The 23420-nt window shown below is 37.5% G+C and overlaps 1 protein-coding gene across 2 annotated transcripts in view; it reads right to left on the bottom strand.

The window, feature by feature from the left end:
• Nucleotides 1-23420, bottom strand: part of PAX5 (paired box 5) — a 244207-nt gene that overhangs the window by 154455 nt on the left and 66332 nt on the right. For both annotated transcript variants that reach the window (XM_032213884.1, XM_032213882.1), the window contains one exon: nucleotides 10548-10723. In XM_032213884.1, the coding sequence (XP_032069775.1) occupies nucleotides 10548-10723 (176 nt within the window). The remainder of the gene's footprint in view (nucleotides 1-10547; nucleotides 10724-23420) is intronic.

The raw sequence follows: 23420 nt of genomic DNA, 5'->3' as shown, positions 1-23420 counted from the left end.
TTTAACTTGAAATGTTCTGGTTTACCCCTGATCATATATATTTTTCTTATTCTTCCAACTATGGGTGTTTTATTTGCTACTTTTCGTTTAACTTATCCATGGCTCAGTGGTTAAAGACCCTGAGCTTGTCAGTTGGCAGCCTAAGTTCAAGACCTGAACACTATGAGATGGGGTGAGCTCCCATTATACTTAGTATAAAAAAGTAATCACTTGCCCCAGATCCTGCCCTTCCAGCAGTTCAAAAGCATGCAAATGTGAGTAGATAAATAGGTATCACTTCAGTGAGACAGTAGCAACATTCTTTGTGCCTCAGCTATAGTCATCCTGGCCACATGATCACAGAAATGTTTTCAGACACTGCTGGCTGCCTTGGCTAGGAAACTGAGATGTGTACAGCCCCATAGAGCCAGACACAACTGGATAGGGGAAACCTTTCCCTTTTTCCCCTGTTCCAAAAATCCTCTGAAATGCGAAAGGGAATCTAATGTTGGATCTAATCTTGTTCCCCGTTGAATAGAATGTTGTCTAAATGGCCAGTGGACATTTCAGAATGACCTAAACAAAGCTATTCCCTCCCATTCCTGGTTAAAAATTATAGTTTTTTTTCCCATATGTAGAATGGAATGGAATAGAATAGAATAGAATAGAATAGAATAGAATAGAATAGAATAACAGAGTTGGAAGGGACATTTAAGGTCTTCTAGTTCAATCCCCTGCTTAGGCAAGAAACTATACACCACTTCAGACAAATGGTTATCTAATCACTTCTTTAAAACTTCCAGTGCTGGAGCATTCACAACTTCTGGAGGCAAGTTGTTCCATTGATTAATTTTCTAACTATCAGAAAATTTCTCCTTAGTTGCTTCTCTCCTTAATTAGTTTCCATCCATTGCTTCTTGTTCTATCCTCAGGTGCTTTGGAGAATAATTTGACTCCCTCTTCTTTGTGGCAACCCCTGAGATATTGGAACACTACTATCATGTCACTGCTAGTCCTTCTTTTCATAGGACTAGACATATCCAGTTCCAGCGACTGTTCTTTATATGTTTTATCCTTGAGTCCCTTAATCATCTTTGTTGCTCTTCTCTGCACTTTCTAAAGTCTCAACATCTTTTTTACATTGTGGCGACCAAAATTGGAAGTAGTATTCCAAGTGTGGCCTTACCAAGGCATTATAAAGTGGTATTAACACTTCATGTGATTTTGATTCTATCCTTCTGTTTATGCAGCCTAGAACTGTTATTGGCTTTTTGGCAGCTGCTGCACACTGCTGGTTCATATTTAAGTGATTGTCCACTAGAACTCCAAGATCCCTTTCACAGTCAACACTATTGAGCAAGGTACCACATATACTGTACCTGTGCATTTTCTTTTTCTTGCCTAAATTAAAACCTTACTTTTTTCGTCATTGAATTTCACTTTGTTAGATAGTGCCCAATGTTCAAGTTTGTCAAGATCCTTCTGTATCTTAAGCCTATCTTCTGGAGTGTTGACTATTCCTGCCAGCTTGGTGTTATCTGAAAATTTGATGAGTTACGCATTTATTCCCTCATTCAAATCATTGATGAAGATGTTGAAGTGTACTGGTACTCCACTGCATACCTCACATATAACACAGGCTACAGTTTAAATTTCAATGTAGACAAATTCGGAGAAATACAAGAGGGATTGTGTGACTTTTGAGCTCTGCACACTTTGGAGATCAAATGCATCTCTATGTAACTCTTGGGTGATATACTGAATGTGTTGCTGTTGTCAAAGTAAACAAATTATGATTCCACTTATTCTTCACCTGTCTATTTATAAATAAGCCCAATTTGTATAAAATGCTGACTGTTTCCAGTGGCCTCTTTCCAGTGGAAAGTAAGCAAGAAAATTTTGTGACCCAGGTATTTCTTACTTTTCCGAAAGTGAAAATATCAACTAGTTAAACCAAAAATCAACACACAGAAAAATGCTATAAGCAGCTTGTGAATATTTGAATATTCCAAAAATGATGAGCAGATCTTTTATTGCATATAATAAGATTGTTAATTTGGCTACTGTACAATATTTGTGAACTAAGTGCATTCTAGTAGCTGATATCCACATCTATGGAATACTCAGAAGATATTCAGTGCTTTTCAAGAAATGGCAGAAAAGTAGTCTTCACATGGGAAACCTGTATAAGAGTTAACTCAGCTCTTCATAACATTATTTTATCCCTTTGCTCAAATGACAATCTGAAGTATTATAAGTATTTTTTTCAACTAATAATAACAATAACATTACAAAAAATGGAGGGAAAGTCAAGTATGCATGTATTAAAATAGTCAAACCTTGCTGAGCCTGGCTGAACAGTAAAGCAAGCAGTGTTTGAATTTACCAAGCACTCAGTTTCTACTGCCCATTGTGAGTCCCACATCAATAACCAGCTAATACAAGATGGTAACGTGGATGGCTCAACGTTGTCCAGAGGAGGGCATGCTGAGCAACATCCAATCACAGATAAAGAAGATTAATTACATAATATTCACACAGAAGAGGAAGGAGGGAGGGAGGGAGGGAGGGAGGGAGGGAGGGAGGGAGGGAGGAAGGAAGGAAGGAAGGAAGGTATGTTCCAGATGCAAGCTGCTTTGCTTCAAAATGCATAGAAAGGTACCTGAGCACATTGCTAGCATATATCTTCCTGTTTTTCTCACACATACAGTACCTTGCCTCAGGACTTCAAACTACCCTTGTTCCCTCTCTACAACGTACTATGACAAAGAAGTACACAAAAATAAGTACTGGAATTTATGTTACAAAATAGAATTATTACATATCCACTTCCAACATATAACAATCAAGCAATCTTTTGCCTTGAGGGATGACTGATCCAAATTGTCTTCTGTATTTTTTTCTTCTGTTATTTTTCATCTTATAGAGATGGGTATTTTTCTTCCAAAGGGAAAAAAGATTTTAGCGAAATCTTCCTAAACAGGATATATAAGCTTTTTCACTGACCTTAGTTTCACAACAGCCAAAGGATGAAGATTAAGGTTCTCTTCTTTCATTATGCAATCATCCTTATGGCAGTTTGCAGCCTCGCTGACTTCCCAAAGTTGTTTAAATCCAAAGGGAAGTCCCCTCATCCTTACTATAGATCAAAAGGCATGAATTATTAGAGAGACTGCAGACTAATGCTTAGATGGGTCTGTAGAGAGTAAGGAAAATGGCCTTGATTAGACAGGAACCATTTTGCCATTTTTGCCATTACCTAGGCAAAAACGCCTGAAGCATTTTTAAAATCCAGAGCAATGGACAAGTAGTTTATTTATTTTTTGTTCTACAACATCAGGTAGTTTCATTAACATAATTCTAAGATAAATACCATACAAAATAGAGAAAATATTTTTTTAAATCTACTACCATGTAAATAGACAGTCAATATGTGAAAATTTATCATACAATATATAAGGAGTACACCAGATTATAATCTATTCCTATTAAGTTAAATCATGAAATCCAGCCAAATTTGATAAGACGATGGTTCCTACTTCTGAAATCTCATTTCTTTAACTTCCTCTTCAAATCTGGAATATGTAAAAACCTGCCTCTGAAATAACACAATGGAATTTCTGAGGAACCATTTTGTTGTCATGTCTCTTGTACGTGTAATATTCTTTTGTCATTAAATATTTATCTGCTTTGTCTTATGAACACCAATTCTGGATTACATAATGGGAATGTGTAGCAAACTATTCTGATATTTCTACAAGAATGCTGTATATGTATTTATTTAACTCTAATGAGACCATTAGAGAATATATTCCCACATAACTGTGCCCATATGATAACATACGATAACAAACTGGAAGATTAACCAATATATAAACCTACGAATGCGCAGAAATGGACAGAATGACGGGTTGGCTGAGGGACAAAGGAGAAACAGAACATTATCTTAGCTGGAACCTATGGTATATGTGGGCGACTAGGAGAACAGCAGGGACTTAAAATGGGGAAAGTTAACATAGGTACTGTAATAGATCCCTGAATCTTGCAATGAGAAGATGTGGCTTAGAGATCTAATAATGAGGAAAGAAAGAAAAACTGGGCTGTGAATGACTGTCACCGTGGGGGGGGAGGGGGGGTTGTATGTCTAAAACGGCATTTGTATCTGTATGTTTTATGTATGATTTGTCTTGCTTATGTCGTTGTATTTATGTCGCTGTATTGTTTTTTCTCTGTTTTTTAAAGGTAATAATGTTTAATAAAAATTATATTTAAAAAAAAAAAACCAATATATAAACCTGAGTACTTACTGTTAAAGTAAAATATCTTAAAATAGAAACATCTATTAGAATTTTGTTCATATTTTGTCAGTATCAACAGCAAAATAAATTCCATTTAACAGCATACAAAAGCATTTTACTCCTTGTAATTTCATACACATCTCTTCAGATTAATGACAATATTTTAATATTTTCTCTAAGGAAACAAATCTGAATTATGATTAAGACTTAAAAGATTTTAAATGTTATGTTTTCAGCATGCATGCTCAGAATATAGAAGTATGGTTACTCCTTTTGAACAGTTTCCACATAACCTCAAACAACCTCTACAAAAGGATACATGCCTAATGTCTATAAGAGGTTTTTGGGCAGTTACAATGAAAGAAAATACTGTAATCTGTATTTTATCTAATTTTTCATTTTTAAGCAAAACAGGAATAAACATTTTAATTATTGATTTCTGTATCTAAATTTTATGAAGCAGTCTATTAATTAGTATAGGCAAAATATAGACCAAACTGTTTACATTTGGAGAAATGTGTAAATTTTAAAAGAATCCCAAATTTATATAAAGGGAGGTAAGTAAGGCAAACTACAGTTAACAATTCCTTTCCTGGGCATTCATTTAATGCTTTAAATTTCAGAATACTATAATTTTGAATAATATCTGCACTTTGATCTCAATAAAAACATCTTAGTATAAATTTATGGAAGTCCCATTTAATGGATAGCGATGCTCATCAGTTAAACTTAATTAAATGAAATGAAAATATTCCCTTGAATTGCTGAAGTAGATCTTATGTTGGTATAGTGGTTAAGGCATCAAGATAGAAACTGGGAGCTCATGAGTTCTAGTCCTGCCTTGGGCATGAAGACAGCTGAATGATCTCATGCCAGTCCCTCTCTCTCAGCCTTAGGAAGCATGCAATGGCAAAATCACTTTCAAAAAAACTTTCCAAGGAAACTAGTTTTATAGACAGTTGCCAGGCATCAATACTGACTTGAAGGCATAATAATCATCAGTCAATTACAAAAGGCAATTTTACTTAGAAGAGCTTAAATCCTGCGATGACACCTAAAATATTATCAAAAAACAACAGCACAGGTCTATCTCCCAGCTATATCCTTGGGAAGGACTCAATAGGTGGCTAAAAATGGCAATTCCATCTAAACATTGCAATGACAATGTAACCAACCATAGCAACAAAAACAACAACAAAGGATTGTGTATATATTGTTCATAGAAACTCCGGGAAATTATGAGTTCAAGACCTGGATTAACCAGGAAAGCAAACTGGGTGGCTTTGGGCCATTCATTCACTCTCAGCCCAACCCACTTCACAGGTTGTTGTTGTGAAGAAAATAGGAGGAGGGAGGAGTATTAGGTATGTTTAATTCCTTGAGTTATTCATAAAAATAATGAAGGTGGGATGAAGAAGAGAAAAGAGACACAGCAAGGCAAAATATTACATGGCCAGTACATTAAAAAAAATAGCAGGCAAAGCAGATAACAAAAATAACTGGCAATGGTAAAGGGCAGGAAAGTTGAATAAAGAGACAGAGGAGATAATTCTGGCTGCCCAACACCAAGCCTTAAGAATAAATGCATATAAAGCCAGAATTGAGAAAATAGCAACAGAAAGCAAATGCAGGCTCTATAAAGGAGCTGAAGAAACTTGCTTTGCCTGCAAATAAGAACTGGTGGAACCACAAAATAGATAAAGTAATAGAAAATAAAGACAGTAACATGTTCTGAGACCTTAGAATTTAAACATAAGCATCTGCCGCACAACACTCCAATAACTGTTAATTAGAAAGACAAAAATGTCTGGATTGCAACACTTGGAGGTAGTAGAAGAGAAGAGACAGGCTTAGAGACAATCACAAAATATAAAGATCTGCAAATAAAATTAGAAGAAAGAAAGCATAGATAGTATCAATAGTAATAGGTGCCTTGGGTGCAATCCTAAAACAATTGGAGCACCATTTGAACATGATCGGCATTGACAAAATTGCATCCATCAATTGCAAAAGGCAACTTTACTTGGAATAGCATATATCCTGCAATGATACTTTTAATATTATTAAATATTATTTGGGAAAGACTTGATTGATGGACAAAAATGCCAAATCCAATCTAAACATCAGGCTTATGACTGATCATAATAATACAAAAGAGGAAAGACTATAGAGTTGTTAAAGACTTTTCAGAACAAGGTTTTATTTTTACCTTTAAAAATGTTGGGAATACTATTGAGCAGCGTGAGACTCTTGTTCCAATTTAAGTCTTTGTGGATATAAAAAAAGAATTTCATAAAAGTTCTTATAAGCAGCAACACAAAAATTGTCACACACGAAAGCTGTTGCAGAACTAATGCTGTTGCTAGAATCTGAAAAGTAACCCTGGCAGAGAATGAGGTTGGCTCAAAAACTAACTTCAAAAGAAGAGTTTACAGATAGCTGGTTCCCATCTATTATGCATTCTCATTTAAGTAATGGCCTGCCAGGTACCAAAATTGGGTTTTGGAAAGGCTGTTCTAAACTTCTCATTATTGATGTTTATTGAATAAATAATGTCTCAAGTCCTGCTATGCTATCTCATCATGGAGGGGGTTGTTCATGAGATGGATGAGTGAAGAATGATGGGAGTTTACACCAAAAGTATATACACTAGAAGGTCACCCAAACTATGAAGGTCATCCAGCTGCCCAGCTAAAGCAGGCACTATATATTGGACACCAATGATATAGGAAGAAGTTGAAGTTGGAAGACCACTTTAGTGATAACAGCAAAGGCATAATTCATACTGTGTGGGAAGAGACTGTGGAAACTATCCCTCAGTTTTACAAGAGAATCACATGGTTGGATAATATAAAGAAGTTGATGATTTAGTGACAGATGGTGGTTCCCTAGGGTTGATTGGCATTCAACCTACTACTAAGGAATTGCTGAGGCTTTATTGAAATACTAGTCATGTTTATGAGCCTTCGGGATATCTAATGGCTGATGATGCCATGCAGGAAAAGAAAATCCCAAATGGCAAAGACAGAATTACATGGAAACATGGAACATTTCTTATCACAAGGAAACTCAATACAGTGAAAAAATGAAATGAAATAAAGACACATTGACTTCCTAAGCATCAGCACACTGGACTACTCAGGAGGTGAGAAATTAGAATACTTGGATATAATGTAACCAATGACTGAATAATATCAATTAGACTACTCAGACAATTTTTCTGGGTGGCAGTTATTCAACTTTATGTTTTAACCAGCAGACAAAAAAGTAAGTTGACAGGTATTATAATAAAGTTCAACCTAAAATCCACAGAGGGTGCAGAAAGAGATGCTGTTTGTGGTGTTAATTGAAATGTCCAAGCTGGAAATAGTAAGAAAAGAAAATGTAGTTGGACTAAATGAGGTAGGAGAATATCATATTTTCTGCCATTGCAATGATTTTAACATATTCTCCAAACAATCAAAACAATACAGGTAGTCCTTGACTTACAATAGTTCATTTAGTGACCATGCTAAGTTACAGTAGTACTGAAAAAAGTGAATTATGACCATTTTTCACACTTATGACCATTGCAGCATCTCCATGCTCATGTGATCAAAATTCAGATGCTTTGGCAACTGATTCATATTTATGACAGTTGCAGTTTCTCAGGATCATGGGATAACCTCCTGACAAGCAAAGTCAACAGAGAAGCCAGATTCACTTAACAACATTCACTACGACTAACTTAACAATGGCAGTCATTCACTTAAATGTACCAAGAAAAGCCATAAAATGGGGCAGAATTCACTTAGCAAATTTCTCACTGAGCAACATAAATTCTGGGCTCAATTGTAGTCGTAAGTTGACCTAAGTACATAGACATCACAAGACAGAGACCAACAAATATAAATTGACTATATTATTGGTGCAAGGAGATAGAAGAGGTCAATTATAAAGATGTGGCAGGAGCTAATTATGAACCCAATCACAAATTATTCATGTGCAAGCTCCCAGCCAAACTAAAATGGAAGAATAAAGCTTCCAGTTTTTATTATATGGTTTTGAGCATATGACTACTATTTTCAAGGGGAACATTTGGAATTGCTTTAAAGATTTCAACCTCAGGAAAAAATTTGAATAGGGAACCAGGAAAGTGATATTTTCAGCAGTTGTTAAAAACGAATATCAAAATCTTGCAAATACCAAGAAACAGATGGAGAGAACCTCAGTCTAGGATAACTCACTGCACGTGGCTTGCCTTCGCCAGATCGCCCCCCCAACTTGCCCCACTGACTCACCCCAGCCAACACAACACAGGACAACTCTCCGCAGGACAATTCAACATGGGATAATTCAATGCATGATAACTCAACATGAGATAACTGTACTGTTATCCACCACTGTTTCTTGGACATTATTTTAAATTTTGTCATTCGTATTTCATTTTGTCCCTCTTTTAGCATACTTTCTTTAATAGTTCTATTCCACCATGTCTTGAATAATATCAGATCAGACATATTTGATCTGAAATATTTTTTTCCAGGATTGAAAACCCAATATTATTTATTTACTTATTTATTTATTCAATTTTTATAGCAGCCCATCTAAATCAATAACTCTGGACAGATCCCATTTGAAAAAAATATACAGTTAAAATAATAAAAACATTTTAAAACAATGAAAACTAAATAAACAATTTTTAGCCAAAATTTATCTTTGCAGTAGCCACATTTTGTAGCGCCATAATGAAAATAAGACAAAAATAGCTAAAGAAGTAATTGGTTGAAGAGGTTTTATTCCTAATATCACTTTTAGATAGTTAATTTTAATTAATACATTTCTACAGTATGTTTACTTTATATTATACTTTTTCCATTTTAAAATTTATCATTGATTGGCTAGTTAATATATTAATATGGTAATAGAGATGTGAATATAATAACATTATGTGATTTGTCTTTCAGTACATTTCATATTAATTTGCTTCATTTTGTTACTGCTCTTTTAAATTTGCTTATCATTGATTGAATAAATAAGCTAAGACAAAAAAAATTCAGACAGTTGTTAGAAGAGAAAACAAGCAATATTGCAGTATCTGTCAAGTCAATGAGGATGGAAATAGATGCAGAAAAACAAGAAAATTCACCCAAAACATCTTCAAACTCAGAAAAAGATTCCAGCCTCAAATAGGTATGCTGAAGGATGACAATGAACAGATCCAAAGATCAGGAGAAAAATATTGAAAATTCTGTACAGTAGAGATGTATAAATGCAAGATACCTTAGAACAGGGGTCTCCAACCTTGGCAACTTTAAGACTGGTGGACTTCAACTCCCAGAATTCCCTAGCCAGCTGGCTAGGGAATTCTGGGAGTTGAAGTCCACCAGTCTTAAAGTTGCCAAGGTTGGAGACCCCTGCCTTAATAGATATTCTATGTTTGCAAGAACCTGTTATATTATCATTCATTCTACAGTTTTCATCTAATATTTTAGCATGGAGAGGGGAGCAGGCAGTTAGAATGGGCAGAGCACAACCAAGATTGGCAGGAAGAGGTCAATGTACATTAAAGAACCCTTAATTTTATTTAGGATCATGGTGCCAATACAAGAATAAGAAAAACCAGTGGTTTTTATGAAGGGTCGATGTCTCCCTCCCCGAATCTTTAGAAAAGATCACCAAGCTGTAATTTTAAATCTGACAGATGGAGAAAAATTTTAGTCATTTTTACTGAAGTAAAGTTTACTGAATTCAGTAAATCTAAGTTGAACAGATTTAATTTTGCTCCTCTAATTTATTGTCTCAATTTCAAAATATACAGCAATCTGGACCATACAAAACCCCAACTAGTCCCTTATCCCAAACATAGTTGAACATCTCTGACTTAGAGGTGTGTTGCCCTAGTTAATTTAATACATATGTGAAACACAAATCAACATTGGATTCCATAGAGGGCTTTTTTAAGTCCTGCTAACTCACATACTCCCCCTTCATATTCTGCAGTAGGAGTCCTTTATTCTAATTTAATTTATTTTTATCATGCATTTTGTTAGTGCTTTAGTTTTTCATGAGCTCATGGGAATTCTTGGGTCCAATTATTAATTCATGAATAATAAAAACTGAACATGATCATACTGAAGCTGATAATTCTTGTTTTCAAATATGGTTCTCCGAGTATTAAAAGTATTCAATTAAAACTTATATGAGAGACGGTAATGTACGTGACAAACATGAAATAATTGATGCCAAGAAACTGGTAAGGTGAAAAGTTCCTTCAGCTTTAAATATTACCTGCTCTGGTTTGATGGGCTCAGTTGTCGTAAAGATGTCGGAATAATGCTGTCTTTCAAAAACTCGATCCAATACTTCTAATTGTTGCTGAGTAAAAAGATCTCCCCGCATTTGTTTCCGAAGGAAGTCTCGACCCGGAAGCGAATGGCCATTTGGTAGAGGGGATTCCTGAATACCTTTCCAAAAGGGAAGAAAAAAATGCAGAGACAGATAACTATTACTACAGCAATTAAAGCATATTTTTCATTTGAAGTTAAAAATGTAGCATATCACATAAATAAAGGTTACCAGTACACATTTGCTTTATGAGTGTCTGTGTGTCTGTGTGTTTGTCTGTGAGTGTTGCTAAGTTTTATATTTATGTGTTTATATTCATAAGATTAATCCATGAAGAGTTATGGTGAAATGGTATAAGAGATCATACAGCTGCTGAGTAATTGATGCAGAAAATATTTAATTAAGCATAATGGTAGTCAAAAGTCATTAAAAACATCACAAAATATCTCTTCTTGTAAATTATACTGAAATATCAAGTTGTTTACATATAGTCTTCTAAAAGAATACAGGCCTCTTTAAATTCAACACTCTCACTGAACAGTAACTTCAAATTCCCCTGGGACACTAACACAAATACAGGCAATGGCAAATATTTCTTTTCTGCTATGTACCCATCTGCATTCCAAGAATAATGAAGAATTGCTGCTTCAGTTTAAGAAATGGTAAGTATCTCTAAAGAGTGGAAGGCAAACTGGTAGCTCTTTAGCTCCCCAAAAAATTATATCTGGTCACTGATATGAAAAAATGAGTGGACCTAAAAAGAGAGAGAGGAGAAAGATTTGCCTACATTTAAGGTGGAATAAACAGATTCATATTTTAAAAATATTTGCATTAGAGCAAGGATTTCCAATTTCTATGAAAAAGTAATGTTTGGTTCAAGCATCAATCAAGTGATGAAAATAAACAATGCTGATGAGGTTTCCATTCATTCCACTCATATGCTTTATATAATATGCAGTGTATTGTTAGTATTCCAACAAAACTGGTGTGAACATATCAAGAGAGATAGGAGGAACTGAATATGTACAGCTCAGGCGTGTCAAACTCGGTTTCATTGAGGGCCGCATCAGAGTTGTGTTTGATCTTGGGGGGCCAGGTTGGGCATGGCCAGGGTGAGCATGGCCAGCTTGACGTCACTCTGTCCGTGTAAATGGGCTCCTGAGCTTCGTTTTCAGCTGCAACGGCTTACTGCAACCCTCTGCCAGCGAAAACAGAGCTCAGGAGGGCTGTTTTTGCTGACAGAGGCACCGCGGGCTGGTCTTTCACTGTTTCCAGGGGAGCCTGTGGGCCAGATCTAAGCACCTCATGGGCCAGATTGAGCCCCCAGGCCTTGAACTTGACATCTCCATCTTTCCCCATCATGGCATTAAAGGTCTATATTTCGTTCATTCTTTATTCCACCACCATCCTCTCCAATCACCTTTAATCATAGAAAAAGGGGTTCATTTTTTTATTTGTTTAATAGTAAAAAACACTGGATTTTGAAAATGTTAGAAATACAGGCAGGATTTTTGTAGTGCCAATAATCTTCCTCCACTTTCCTCTTTATAACAACACTACCTGTGATACTCGGTAGTCCCCGTTTAGCTAACATAATTGGGACCGATAACTTGGTTGTTAAACAAAGCAATCGATAAAATGAAACAGCTACTATGCAGATGATCTCATTTCAGCTTTCCTTTGTTTTATTTCCTTTGCTTTATTTCTTTGTGAAGATTGTAAATGTGAGAATTGATCATAACGTTACAGCTCAGAATGGTCACTAAATTTAGCAATTGCTAAACAAGAACTACCTGCTGGTGAAATCTTTCAGCAGCCCCTCTAGCTCCTTGTCCCTTTACAAGAATCTTTTTCATATATTTGCCATTCAATACATTTTCATATAACAACGAAAAAGCATTTAGCTGCCATCAATATTTTTTAAATCCAAACTACAATCTGCCTTGCCTTTTCAATAAAACAAGTCTACACATAGAAATTGTGCATCTATCTCAATTAGGGTGACCAGACGTCCCGCATTTGGCGGGACAGACACGCCTTTTCATAAATTTTCCCGCGTCCCACACGGTTCTTAAAAACACACGCTTTTTTTGGCGTTCGCAGCTCCCTCGCTCCCCCGCCCATCAGCTGCTAGCTCGCTGGGCTGGCTCATCATTCCGTTCTATCCTACAAATTTAAGCCAGCCCAGCCTGCCGCTCACTGATTGGATTGGCCTGGACTCCAGCCAATCAGTGAGCTGGCTGGGATGGAAAATTTTCAGCATGCCCCGTGCTCGAGGAGGAGGAAAACATTTAGTGACCAAAGTTACAATGGCATTGAAAAAAGTGACTGATGACCATTTTTCACACTTCGCGACCATTGTGACCATTTTTCACACTTAGCGACCATTGCAGCATGGTCACGTGATCAAAATTTTGTCCCCCCGGTCAAAGGTGTCCCTCTTTACCAATCTGAAAATCTGGTCACCTTAATCTCAATGTACAATGTATATATATACACATGTGCATAATACATACACATGTTTACATGCCACACCATGCAGACACGCAAACATGTATCTCATGATTACATTTCCTAACTTTCCCAAATTATGTAATACCTCATAGGACAAGCCCCGGGTTCAGTCAAGCATAGGTTATAAAATAAAAAAAATCTGGAAGCTACTGCAGGCTGGAAAAGGCCAAGAGTGCCTTTCAGCAGAGCATGCAAATGCTTGTATTAGACTTTTAGGTTAAATCAATATTATCTTGCAATTGGATGTTAAAGTTATGCATTTATATAATTCTGATGAATGGAAAGAAAATTCAGTTTCAGCTATACTGAAATCAAACATTTCCCATTATTGTCTTGGGGCATCCCTACTAGTTGTTTACAAGTTACAGACACTGCTATTATTAATATGCATTACAATCAAATGTCTTTGTAAACCTTAAACTCATGTTGAAAAAGTGTCAGGCCCAGAGTGCTACCTGAACAAAAAATATTCAGTTCTAATATTAAGGCAAATTTATCTGATTGAATACATTGTTAAGGTGTAGACTGTAAACTCTACATTGGTTTCAATTCTACAAGTGGGAGGAGAGGGGGGGAAGATAGTCCAATATTGATGTTCTCTGAGCATCCAGCAATCTACAAAAATTATAACATCTAAAACCTATGTGCTCTACAGATCAGTCAAACAATAATTGCACCCAATAATTGCAATAAATTCCCTAAAGACATGGGCAAAGCCAGGGGTGAAATGTTGGGGTTTCGCAGGGTTCCGGGAGAACCTGTAGCTAAGATTCTGTGCAGTCACCACAAGGCCCATTTTGGATGCAGGTAAGTGCAGGGCATGTGGGAGGCTCGGGGAAGGCAAAAAATGGGTCTACCAGAAGTTTGGGACGGCCGGAAATGGGCCCATTTCCAGCCTTCAGAAGGCCTCCTGAGCCTGGGGAGGACCTTTTCGCCCTCCCAGAGGCTCAAGGAAAGCATCTGGAGCCCGGAGAGAGCATAAATGCCCCCCATGGTGCAGGTGGCTGACTAGGCCACAGCCACCATTGCCACACCCACCCAGCAACCAGGAAGAGAACCCCTTGCTAAAAATTTGAAGCCCACCCCTGGACAAAGCTATAAAAAATAACCATGAGCAACAGTGAAGTTCTGACCTGGCTTGGTGCAACATTTGGAAACAAATAGAGTTTCATTGACTAGTTCCAAACTTTAGTGTTTCATTAAGTTACTTGTACATAGTTGAGCTTTTAGGGTGGCAGGGGAGAGGGACACTTTTAAAAGGATAATATAACTCGCAGCACATTGCACAGTGTGTTCTTCATTTATTCATACACTTCACTTTTCTCAGCCCACAACTCCTAAGAGAAAGATCTAACAGAGCAAGCATTAGTGGCTGGGGTTGAATCAGTGCATGTCACTGTGCTTGGTCCACAGGTCACATGAAACTGTAAAACTACATTAACAAAACACATTTGCTACATGCTGGGTCTAGGCAATTTATGAGTGAATAAGATGGTCTGGTTCATCCAACCTGCTCAAATATGAATGCATTTGCACAAAAAGCTGAATTGCCAACATATCCTAGCCTATCATATTGCAGAATACCACTGTTCTTGTGCCAGCCCCTAAAAGCCAATAGGGACATCAGTAAAATAGCAGAAAAATCAAATATCCAGGTGTCAGCCTTGTGAGGAAGGCCATACAAGAAGCACATCCAGATTAACTAATCCTACTTGTAAGGTTACATTAAAAGAATCTCGCAAAGACTGAACATATTTCTCTTCTCTCTCTTTTAATATCTGGAAAACTAGGGAGGGTATTTTATGAAACTTTTCCACCACATGTGGAGGAGATTGCCTTTTATCAAACCGTTGCCTAAACAGCAGCTCTTTCTATTGTCTCCCAAGGTCATCCACACATATCACTATCTCAGGTCTGGAAAAAATGTTATTTGTCACCCCAAATGAAAGAACAATCACAAATCAGGGCAAATGGTATGTTGTTCTGCCCAAGAGCTTCCAAATAACTTCTGACTGACTATGCTACCTCAAGCAAGATGTGGCCATCATGGAAATAAGGTTCTGAAAAATGCACAATTATAATTTAATTTTTATTATGTACAGTAATGTTTTATTGTGGCCATGGATGCTTTTGGAGTGCATCTTCTAGCCAGCTTTCTCTGGCTTGCACTTACAGAGTACAGCAGAGATGGCATTTCTATGACTAACAATTTTTGTGTAATGGAAAGTATTTTCCAAAATGATGAAAGAAAAGTTTCATCTTGGGGTACAATCGGGGTCAAGCCAAGAAAAACGGTATCCAATCTGGGATCAAAACTCTGGTATATATGTGTTTCAAGTAAAAAAAAAAAAAAAAAAGATTGGCCAGTGTGTGGAGAAGCAATTATTGCAAGAATGTACACATAAAATTAAATCACTTATATCACTGACACAATCCTGATCCATCTGGCAGATATTCTGTGGCTGGTTTTAACTTTCAAAGTAACTGTTGGATCTTCATTGTAACTCATACTACATAATACATAATTGCACTGTGTAACCATAAAAAGATTTTCTACTGCAGGAATAAATCAGAGATATTTTGTTTGTTTGTTTGTTTGTTTGTTTTGGGGGGGGACAATATAGTATAACATCTATTTTAAGATGCAACAGTCTAATTTGACATCATTTGTTAAAACAGCTGAGGGCATTTTCTGGATCAAAATGCATAATCTATGTTTAAGTAATTTATATTTAATTTTATATTAAGTGGTTTTTGTAATATGCTTTGTTGATTTTTATTGCAAACCACCCAGAGTTATCTTACGTGAGAAGGGCTTCCATATACATTTGAGAAATAAAATAAAATAATCTGTACATAAATCTTACCAAGCTGTTGGGCATTTTCTATTTTTTTTTCTACATGCACATTTTGTATCTTAACTTTTTTAAAGGCAAGTACTTTCTTAATGCTATTCCTTATGAAAAGAGTTTTAAGATCAACATCTTTTTAAATTAAAAATCAAAACATCTGCAGTTAACATTCCCTGTCATATGTAATATCAAAGCAGCTATGTATTCGTATAAACCTAGTCCTTAAGAATAATATACCCAGAGGTGGTATTCAGCAGGTTCTGACCAGTTCTGGAGAACCAAGAGTGGAAACTTTGAGTAGTTCAGAGAATCAGTAAATACCACCTCTGACTGGCCCTGCCCCCATCTATCCTCTGCCTCCTGAGTCCCAGCTAATAGGGAGGGAATGGGGATGTTGCAGTAACCTTCCCCTGGAATGGGGTGGGAATGGAGATTTTACAGTATCCTTCCCCTCCCATGCCCACCAAGCCACACCATGCCCACCAAGCAACACCCACAGAACTAGTAGTAAAAATAATTGAATTCCACCACTGAATATACCCAATATTTATAACATGCTGTGACATGAACTCACCAACTGGTTTTAATTGAGTTTCATTTTTACTGAGCTTGTGCTCCACCTTTGAGAGACTAGAACCAATTTCTAATTTTATAGCCTAAATATTTATCTATAAGGTAGAGATCTAAAAACCTGGAGAGAGTCTCAAATGTTCTAAATGGATACAAAAATAATCAAGGCAGCACCATGGAGCTACCTCCAAAGCCTCCACAAATTAATTAAATATTGTGCCCAGGTCCCCAGTACAAATAATAAACTTCCTTTTCCAGTCTGGTATTTCTTGAATAAAAATCCAGGAGATCTGGAGGACAGCGGAGTCAGGAAAGCTGCCCTATTCACCAGCAACTTCTATACATTTAAACCTTGTGCCAAGTTTGGGTCATTGAGGCCAATGAGATCAAGTGTTATTGACAGGCACTAACAACTCTTAGTTTGCCTTATTCTCTATAAAAATGGAAGTTAAAGCTATGTCATTTTAGGTAACTATTTGAATTTGTTGGCTCTCAATGAGCATTTTATGTGCTATAGAATAAGCATTCTACAAATGAGAGTGATCCTGTAAAAAGAAAGCAATTATAAGACATCAAAAAGCCCTTATAAGTGCCAACTATTCCAAATAATTATGTAATATGAACAAATGCAAATTGTTAGAATAAAAAATATGTAAGTATTTTATATGTGCCATAAAACAGTTGTAATAAAATTCATTATGTAATTAGAAATTAAGACCCAATAGAATACTATCTAGATGGCCTCAATTCATAAAAAATTAATTTTTCATGCTTTCAACTCATCATATTGTCCACATTTGTTACTGTATCTGATTTACTGACTTAGCAAAAAAAAATCCATCTTATTAAGGCAAGATAGTTAGGAAAGCATTAAATTATACATTTTAAAATACTGAACGAAGCATGCAAGTAAAATATTATCAGGATGCAGAAACTGCTATTTTTTTTTCTTTTTCTATCACTTAGCCTGTAATTAAGGCTATGAGGGTAAGGAGATAACTTCATCAAATTATTACTTGGCAAGCTTTGTAATATTACCACCCTGAAAATCTGCCTTTATCTGGCAAATAATGTATTCATTTTGTCTATATAAATACCAAACATGTGGTTTCAAAATCATAAAATGTAGAAAATTTCTCTGTACATATTGTAGTCTCCCGAATGTTATTATTCTAAAGGATAATATCACTAAAAGGGAGGTAGAAAAACCTTTATGTTTTGCAGTTCATCACTCCACAAATATTTTCAAGAGATATCACTATATTTCTCCAAGATTGTATGAGGTTTTGCTGCAGATCAAAGGCACTAGGAGGCGGGGGGGGGGGCAACGGAGGAAAAAAGAAAAGATAAATCATCAGAGATCCAAAAATACTTTTCATTTGGAGAAGATATCAGACCATTTTGATGGCACTGATAGAGTCTCAGCTCTGTCTCCATTACGTACTGAAGACAGGCAGAGTCCGGAGCTGACAACACTAGATTATACTCTCTATAAGATGGTCACCAATATATATATATATGATCTTCAACCTCTATTGATTGACCAATTTCACAAGCAAAGACTGGTGAAATGAAGCTGAAATGAACATCATGCTTTAACTCATTGAACCTATCAGGCCTGAGTTAATCTCACTGTCCACTGTCTCTGATAGAATTCAATTGATCAATCATGTTTCGGTGATAGTACCATTTCACTGGCTTATTGCTTCTTCATTTCAAAGCTTGACCTGTTAGATATACTTGGACCATTGCTAGTCTCAAATACACAGAGATCAGAATCTCAACCAAAGTCTATTGTCTCATGTCTAAGTTTATAAGACTCTGAGGATTTCATCTCATGCATGCTGGTGATATGCAGCCGTAATGACATATTATCTTTCTCAGTCCATAAATTCTGCTTTTTGCTTTAATGTTGCAAAATATTCCATTCACCAAAACTATCAGGAAAATAATTATTAATTGGCATTTAAGTTTTAATCCTTTGTATACTAAGGTACTGTATGTGCTTTCTTTTTACATATGATTAGAGTTTTTACAAATTTATTTTACATCAAGTCTGTCATATATTCACAAAAAACCTGAACATAGTAAAGTATGATGTAAGAATTCTGATGACACCAGTATAACTCAGTTCTCTGTCCGTTTTCTACTAAAAGCATACACATGTATTAGTATTTATTTATTTATTTATGTATATGTATATAGACATTCTTTTTTCTGTATCTCATGACAGTTTAAATCCCAACAGATTTAGCAAATTTAATTTCAAAAATCTCCAAAATATATATTCAGGAATTACAGAGTAAAGGTTATATATACTACAACTATTATTAAAAGGTAAGTAGGAGGCATATTTCTTTTAATTTATGTAATTTATAGTAACATATCAAAATAATTTCTATAATTTCACATGTTTTTAATTCCCAGTCTATTTGCTGCAGTCATTTAATCAGTACGATTACCTACCAGTTAAATAGATCAAGCTTGCCATCCCTGCTGGAAATGTGCATTCTGATATAAAATATCTAATCCTTTATTTTGAAATGCAGTTTTTATTATTTTTAGTATGAAATATGATTTCAAAAAGACCAAAGTGAAAGATTTACAGCATGTTTTTCTAAATAATCTTTAATTTGATGCAACGATACATCTAAACAGATACTTTGGACCATGTCAGAATCAGCTCTAGATCAATTGTATCAACAGTGCTGACTGTTTTGGGCAAAGAAGTCAATTACATTTTGCTCTAATTTGCATTCATTTCTCTTTAAACTCTAGTTTCCTGGAAGCTCTTGCTGGTAGTCCAGAAAGTCAGCTTCACCTTGCCTTTCACTTCCTAATAATTCAAATCAGTCATTATATCACAGCTGCAATTAGGCTTTATTCTCCAGCCCAGAGAGGCTCAGTATGGATGCCTTAAAATTTACCTTCTTAATTCCTCACCCCCATCCTCAGATATGGCCGCCATAGCAATATGCAATGGTGGTCAAAAATATTGGTATAAGTATTCCCATACTAAATTGCTGACGTATCATTATGCTACCTCACAGAGACTGTTTTTCATATAAGAATGGCCTGAGACCATGGGGAATAAATAAACAGAATTGTCTTTGTTTTTATCATTCATATTTACCTCCCTCTCATTTCTCTTCATAATAAAATCTCAGAGTTTTTGAAAAACTATCAATCGTTTACAAAGATGGGTGCACAAAAAACTCGATTGAGAGATATTTTATTTTGTACAGTATTTGTTATTCGATGAATGGAGATAATTGGATAAGTACGAAGCTAAGATTATATGCTTTTGTCATATATTCATTGGCTTGTGGTGTTTCGTTCAAATACTAACTGAGAAACAGTGCTGTCAAAGAATTGCAAAGAGTTTCTAACTTTTTCGAAAAGGTTGGAAGATAGATAATGCGGAAGTACCATAGCGTCGTGGTATTATGAGAATACTTCCACCATTTGTAGAGGTCTTAGCCCACCAAAAGATAAAGAAATCTGATGATGTAATTTGTTTAGTTTATATCACTAATGAATAGTAATGGCCCCTACTATTTATTATACATAATGACTAGAAATTTGCTCCAGTATTAAAATGCATAGAAAATATTTTATGTATTTCAGAGAAAAACTTGATTTCATTTCAGGTGTTGCTTATATTTCTTTTTATTCTATGCATTGACATTTAACAGATATAAAGCCAGTTTAGTCTAGAGGTTATGGAAGCAGTCTAGAAACCTGGAGACCATGAGTTCAAGTCCCGCATTAGCCATGAAAACTGGGTGACTTCAACCCCAATCCACCTCATAAGGTTGTTGTTGTGGGGAAAATGGGTGTGTTGGACATGTTTCACCACCATATTTGTAAAAATTATAAAGGTGGGAAATAAATAAATAACCTAGAAAATGTGTGTACTGTCAAATTAAGATTGTAAAATTTTAATATTTGAACATTTGTCCTAGTTCAAATGTTAGGATGGGAAATATGGATATATTTTATTCAGTATTCTGTGCACAACACTATGGACAAAAGTTTATTTATTTATGTTCATCATCCTTCATACTCCAGCACCATGATGGTGAACCTATGGCACATGTGCCACAGGTGGTACACAAGCCGTCTCTGTGGGCATGCGAGCCATCGCCCAGCTCAGCTCCACTGCACATGTGCACACACCTCCTGCCAGCTAGCTGATTTTTGGGTCTCTGTTGTGCATGCGGGAGACACGTGCACATGCATGCATGGGAGTGGGGGGAGTGCGGGAGGTGCGACACCCCATTTTTGGTCCCAGGGGACTTCAGGGAGGCCTATTAGGTCCAAAATGGGTTGCAGGGGTGAGGTGCATGCGCAGGGGAGCACGGGTGGTCATCTGCATGTGCAAATGAGCATGCACAGGAGGCTGAGGTGCATTGCATTATGGGTGTGGGAATACACACACGGGCTATCATGTACACGCACGGTTTCAGCACACAAGGAGAAAAAGGTTAGCCATCACTGCCCTAGCAGCATGAATTGAGTCTTTCAAGCTCTAAATAATAGAGTCAACAAAATAAGATATTAATCACTCAGGCTGAAGCAGTATTTGCCAGAGTGGGAATAATCTTCCCCAAGCCTAAACCAAACCAAGTACATCCAAATAATGAATAATAGCTGGCTGTCCATCAGTTTACTGAAATGGTAAGTCAGTACAAATAGCAAGTTATCATACAATAACTGCATTTCTCTTCACAATATGAACAACCATGAAGAGATACTGAAAAGTCACAGCCACACATTTCACAACAGTTTGCTCTTCTGAATCTGAAGGACTGAATATAGTTTCAAAAAAAATTTCTTGGATTTTTGCTGATGCATAATAAAATATCTTCCTCTGATAGCAGTGGCTAAAATGAAAGTCCCTTGTCTTCACTCCCATACAACTAGTCACCATCAAGTATGGACTGTCTTCTGATTCATCTGTAATATGTTCTGTGCTATTCCCATGTCCAAATCTTTGCAGAGACAGCTGTACAGTTATGTTCTAGCATGGCACTAAAATAAACCTTAGCAACTCCTAAAGGAGAGCCATGTCAAAGCATCCTGGTGCATTTTCCTTAATAAAATATTGAACATATTGGGAAAGTGCTGTTCTGTTACGGGTCATCCTCAACAACAATGAGCCTGAAATTTATGTTGCTAAGTGAGACCATTGTGAAGAGAATTTTGCCCATTTTACAAGCTTTGTTGCCATAGTTGTTAAATGAATCAAGACGGTGATCACAACGCAGGACACTGCATTGGTCATAAATATAAGCCAGTTGCCAAGTGTTTGGATTTTGATCATCTGACCATCAGGGTGCCGCAACGGTGGTCATAAATGTGGAAAACACTCACAAGTCACATTTTTGAAGCTGTTATAACTTCTACTGCGCATGTGCTAGGAAGATGGCTGCCGAGCTTTTCGCTCCAGCTCGGTCTATTCAAAAATAGCCTGGAAGAAGGGGAAACACCTGTCCAGGAGCCTGGTTTTATGCTGGCTGAGGAAGAAAAAAACCCCAGAACACCCGTGCCAACAGCATATTGGGGAGACTTGCCTCCCCGGAGCTGCTGGGCACGGAAGACGCTGACGCTGCTGACGCTGCTTGGGGGAAGCCGCCGATCCTGGCCGACGCCAACACTAACACTGCTCGGAGACGCCGCAGCCAGACATTCGGGAGCTGGAGCTGCTTGTGTGTACGCTGGCTGCCAGAGACCATCGCGCCCCTGGGGGTGAGAGCACCGTGGCTGCCTGGAGTGGGGTGGTCGCCAAGAGCCAGACGGTCTGTCCACTCACCGTGAAATGCCGGGAAACGCTGGAGCTGACATCTGAACCGCTGAGCCGCTGATCAGCTGTGGACATTGTGGCCAGCGACCCCCGTCGCTGCTGGAAACTGCGCTGTTCGTGTGTCGGGGCTGCTTGAGAGACGCTGAGAAACGCCGTGGTCTAACTGAGTTCTGAGAACGCAGAGGACACCAGGAGCTCCCGGGAGTTGATTGTGAGAGAACATTGAAGTACTTTATTGAGCACTATTGAACACAATCCAAGTGGGCAGGCGGCACTGAGTTTCAGGGGGGAAGCGCTCCCCCCTCTTCTCAGGAAGAACTATTTTTTTGCCAACTTCGCGGTGGCCATCTGTGGCGAGAGACGGGCTTGAGACTATCTGACCACTGGAGCCTGGAGGGACTTATTGTAGCCTGGAAGAACTGGCTGAGACCATCCTTGGCTACTGTGGGGACAGCTATTGGAGACTGTCTTGGGGGGGCGACCCCTTTGACTGTCTGACGCCTCCAACCGTTGTTTGTGCTGCTGCAGGGTCAGGCTAGGGACAGGATAGGGTTAGAGTTAGAATTACTTAGGCTGGAGTTAGTTAGGTTAAGGTTAAGGTTAGAGTTAGAGTTAGGGTGAGGGTGAGGGTGGGGGTGGGGTTGCTAGCCTGATGGCCTACTGGTTGGCTGCCACCACTGGGAGCATTATGGCCCAGCTGGGGGTGGGGTTCCCCCCCCTTGTACTGTGGGGTATCCCTGGCTCCTGTCTGTTCCTCTTGTTTCCGAGGGAAGGAGTGTTTGCTTGACCTGTCGTCTCCTATGGCTGGCCCCACGACTTTCGCTGTTATATTCGCCACCTACAGCCTACTTGCCTCCCAGACAATTGTGTGGTTGTTGAGTGTTTTTAAATTGTTTGTAGTTGTTTGTCCGTTGTTTTCCTCCTGTTTGTATCCCCCCCCTTTTTTTGGTTTGTGAGCCGCCCTGAGTCCCTCTGGGAATAGGGCGGCATAGAAATCCAATAAATCAAATCAAATCAGACATTTTTCACCTTGCCCTCCGGACCATCTTCGGGGAGCGAATTGAGGCCTACGAC

This window comes from Thamnophis elegans, chromosome 3, assembly GCF_009769535.1.
Source record: "Thamnophis elegans isolate rThaEle1 chromosome 3, rThaEle1.pri, whole genome shotgun sequence".
Classification (NCBI taxonomy): domain Eukaryota; kingdom Metazoa; phylum Chordata; class Lepidosauria; order Squamata; family Colubridae; genus Thamnophis; species Thamnophis elegans.
This window is presented reverse-complemented; position numbering and strand designations above follow the sequence as displayed.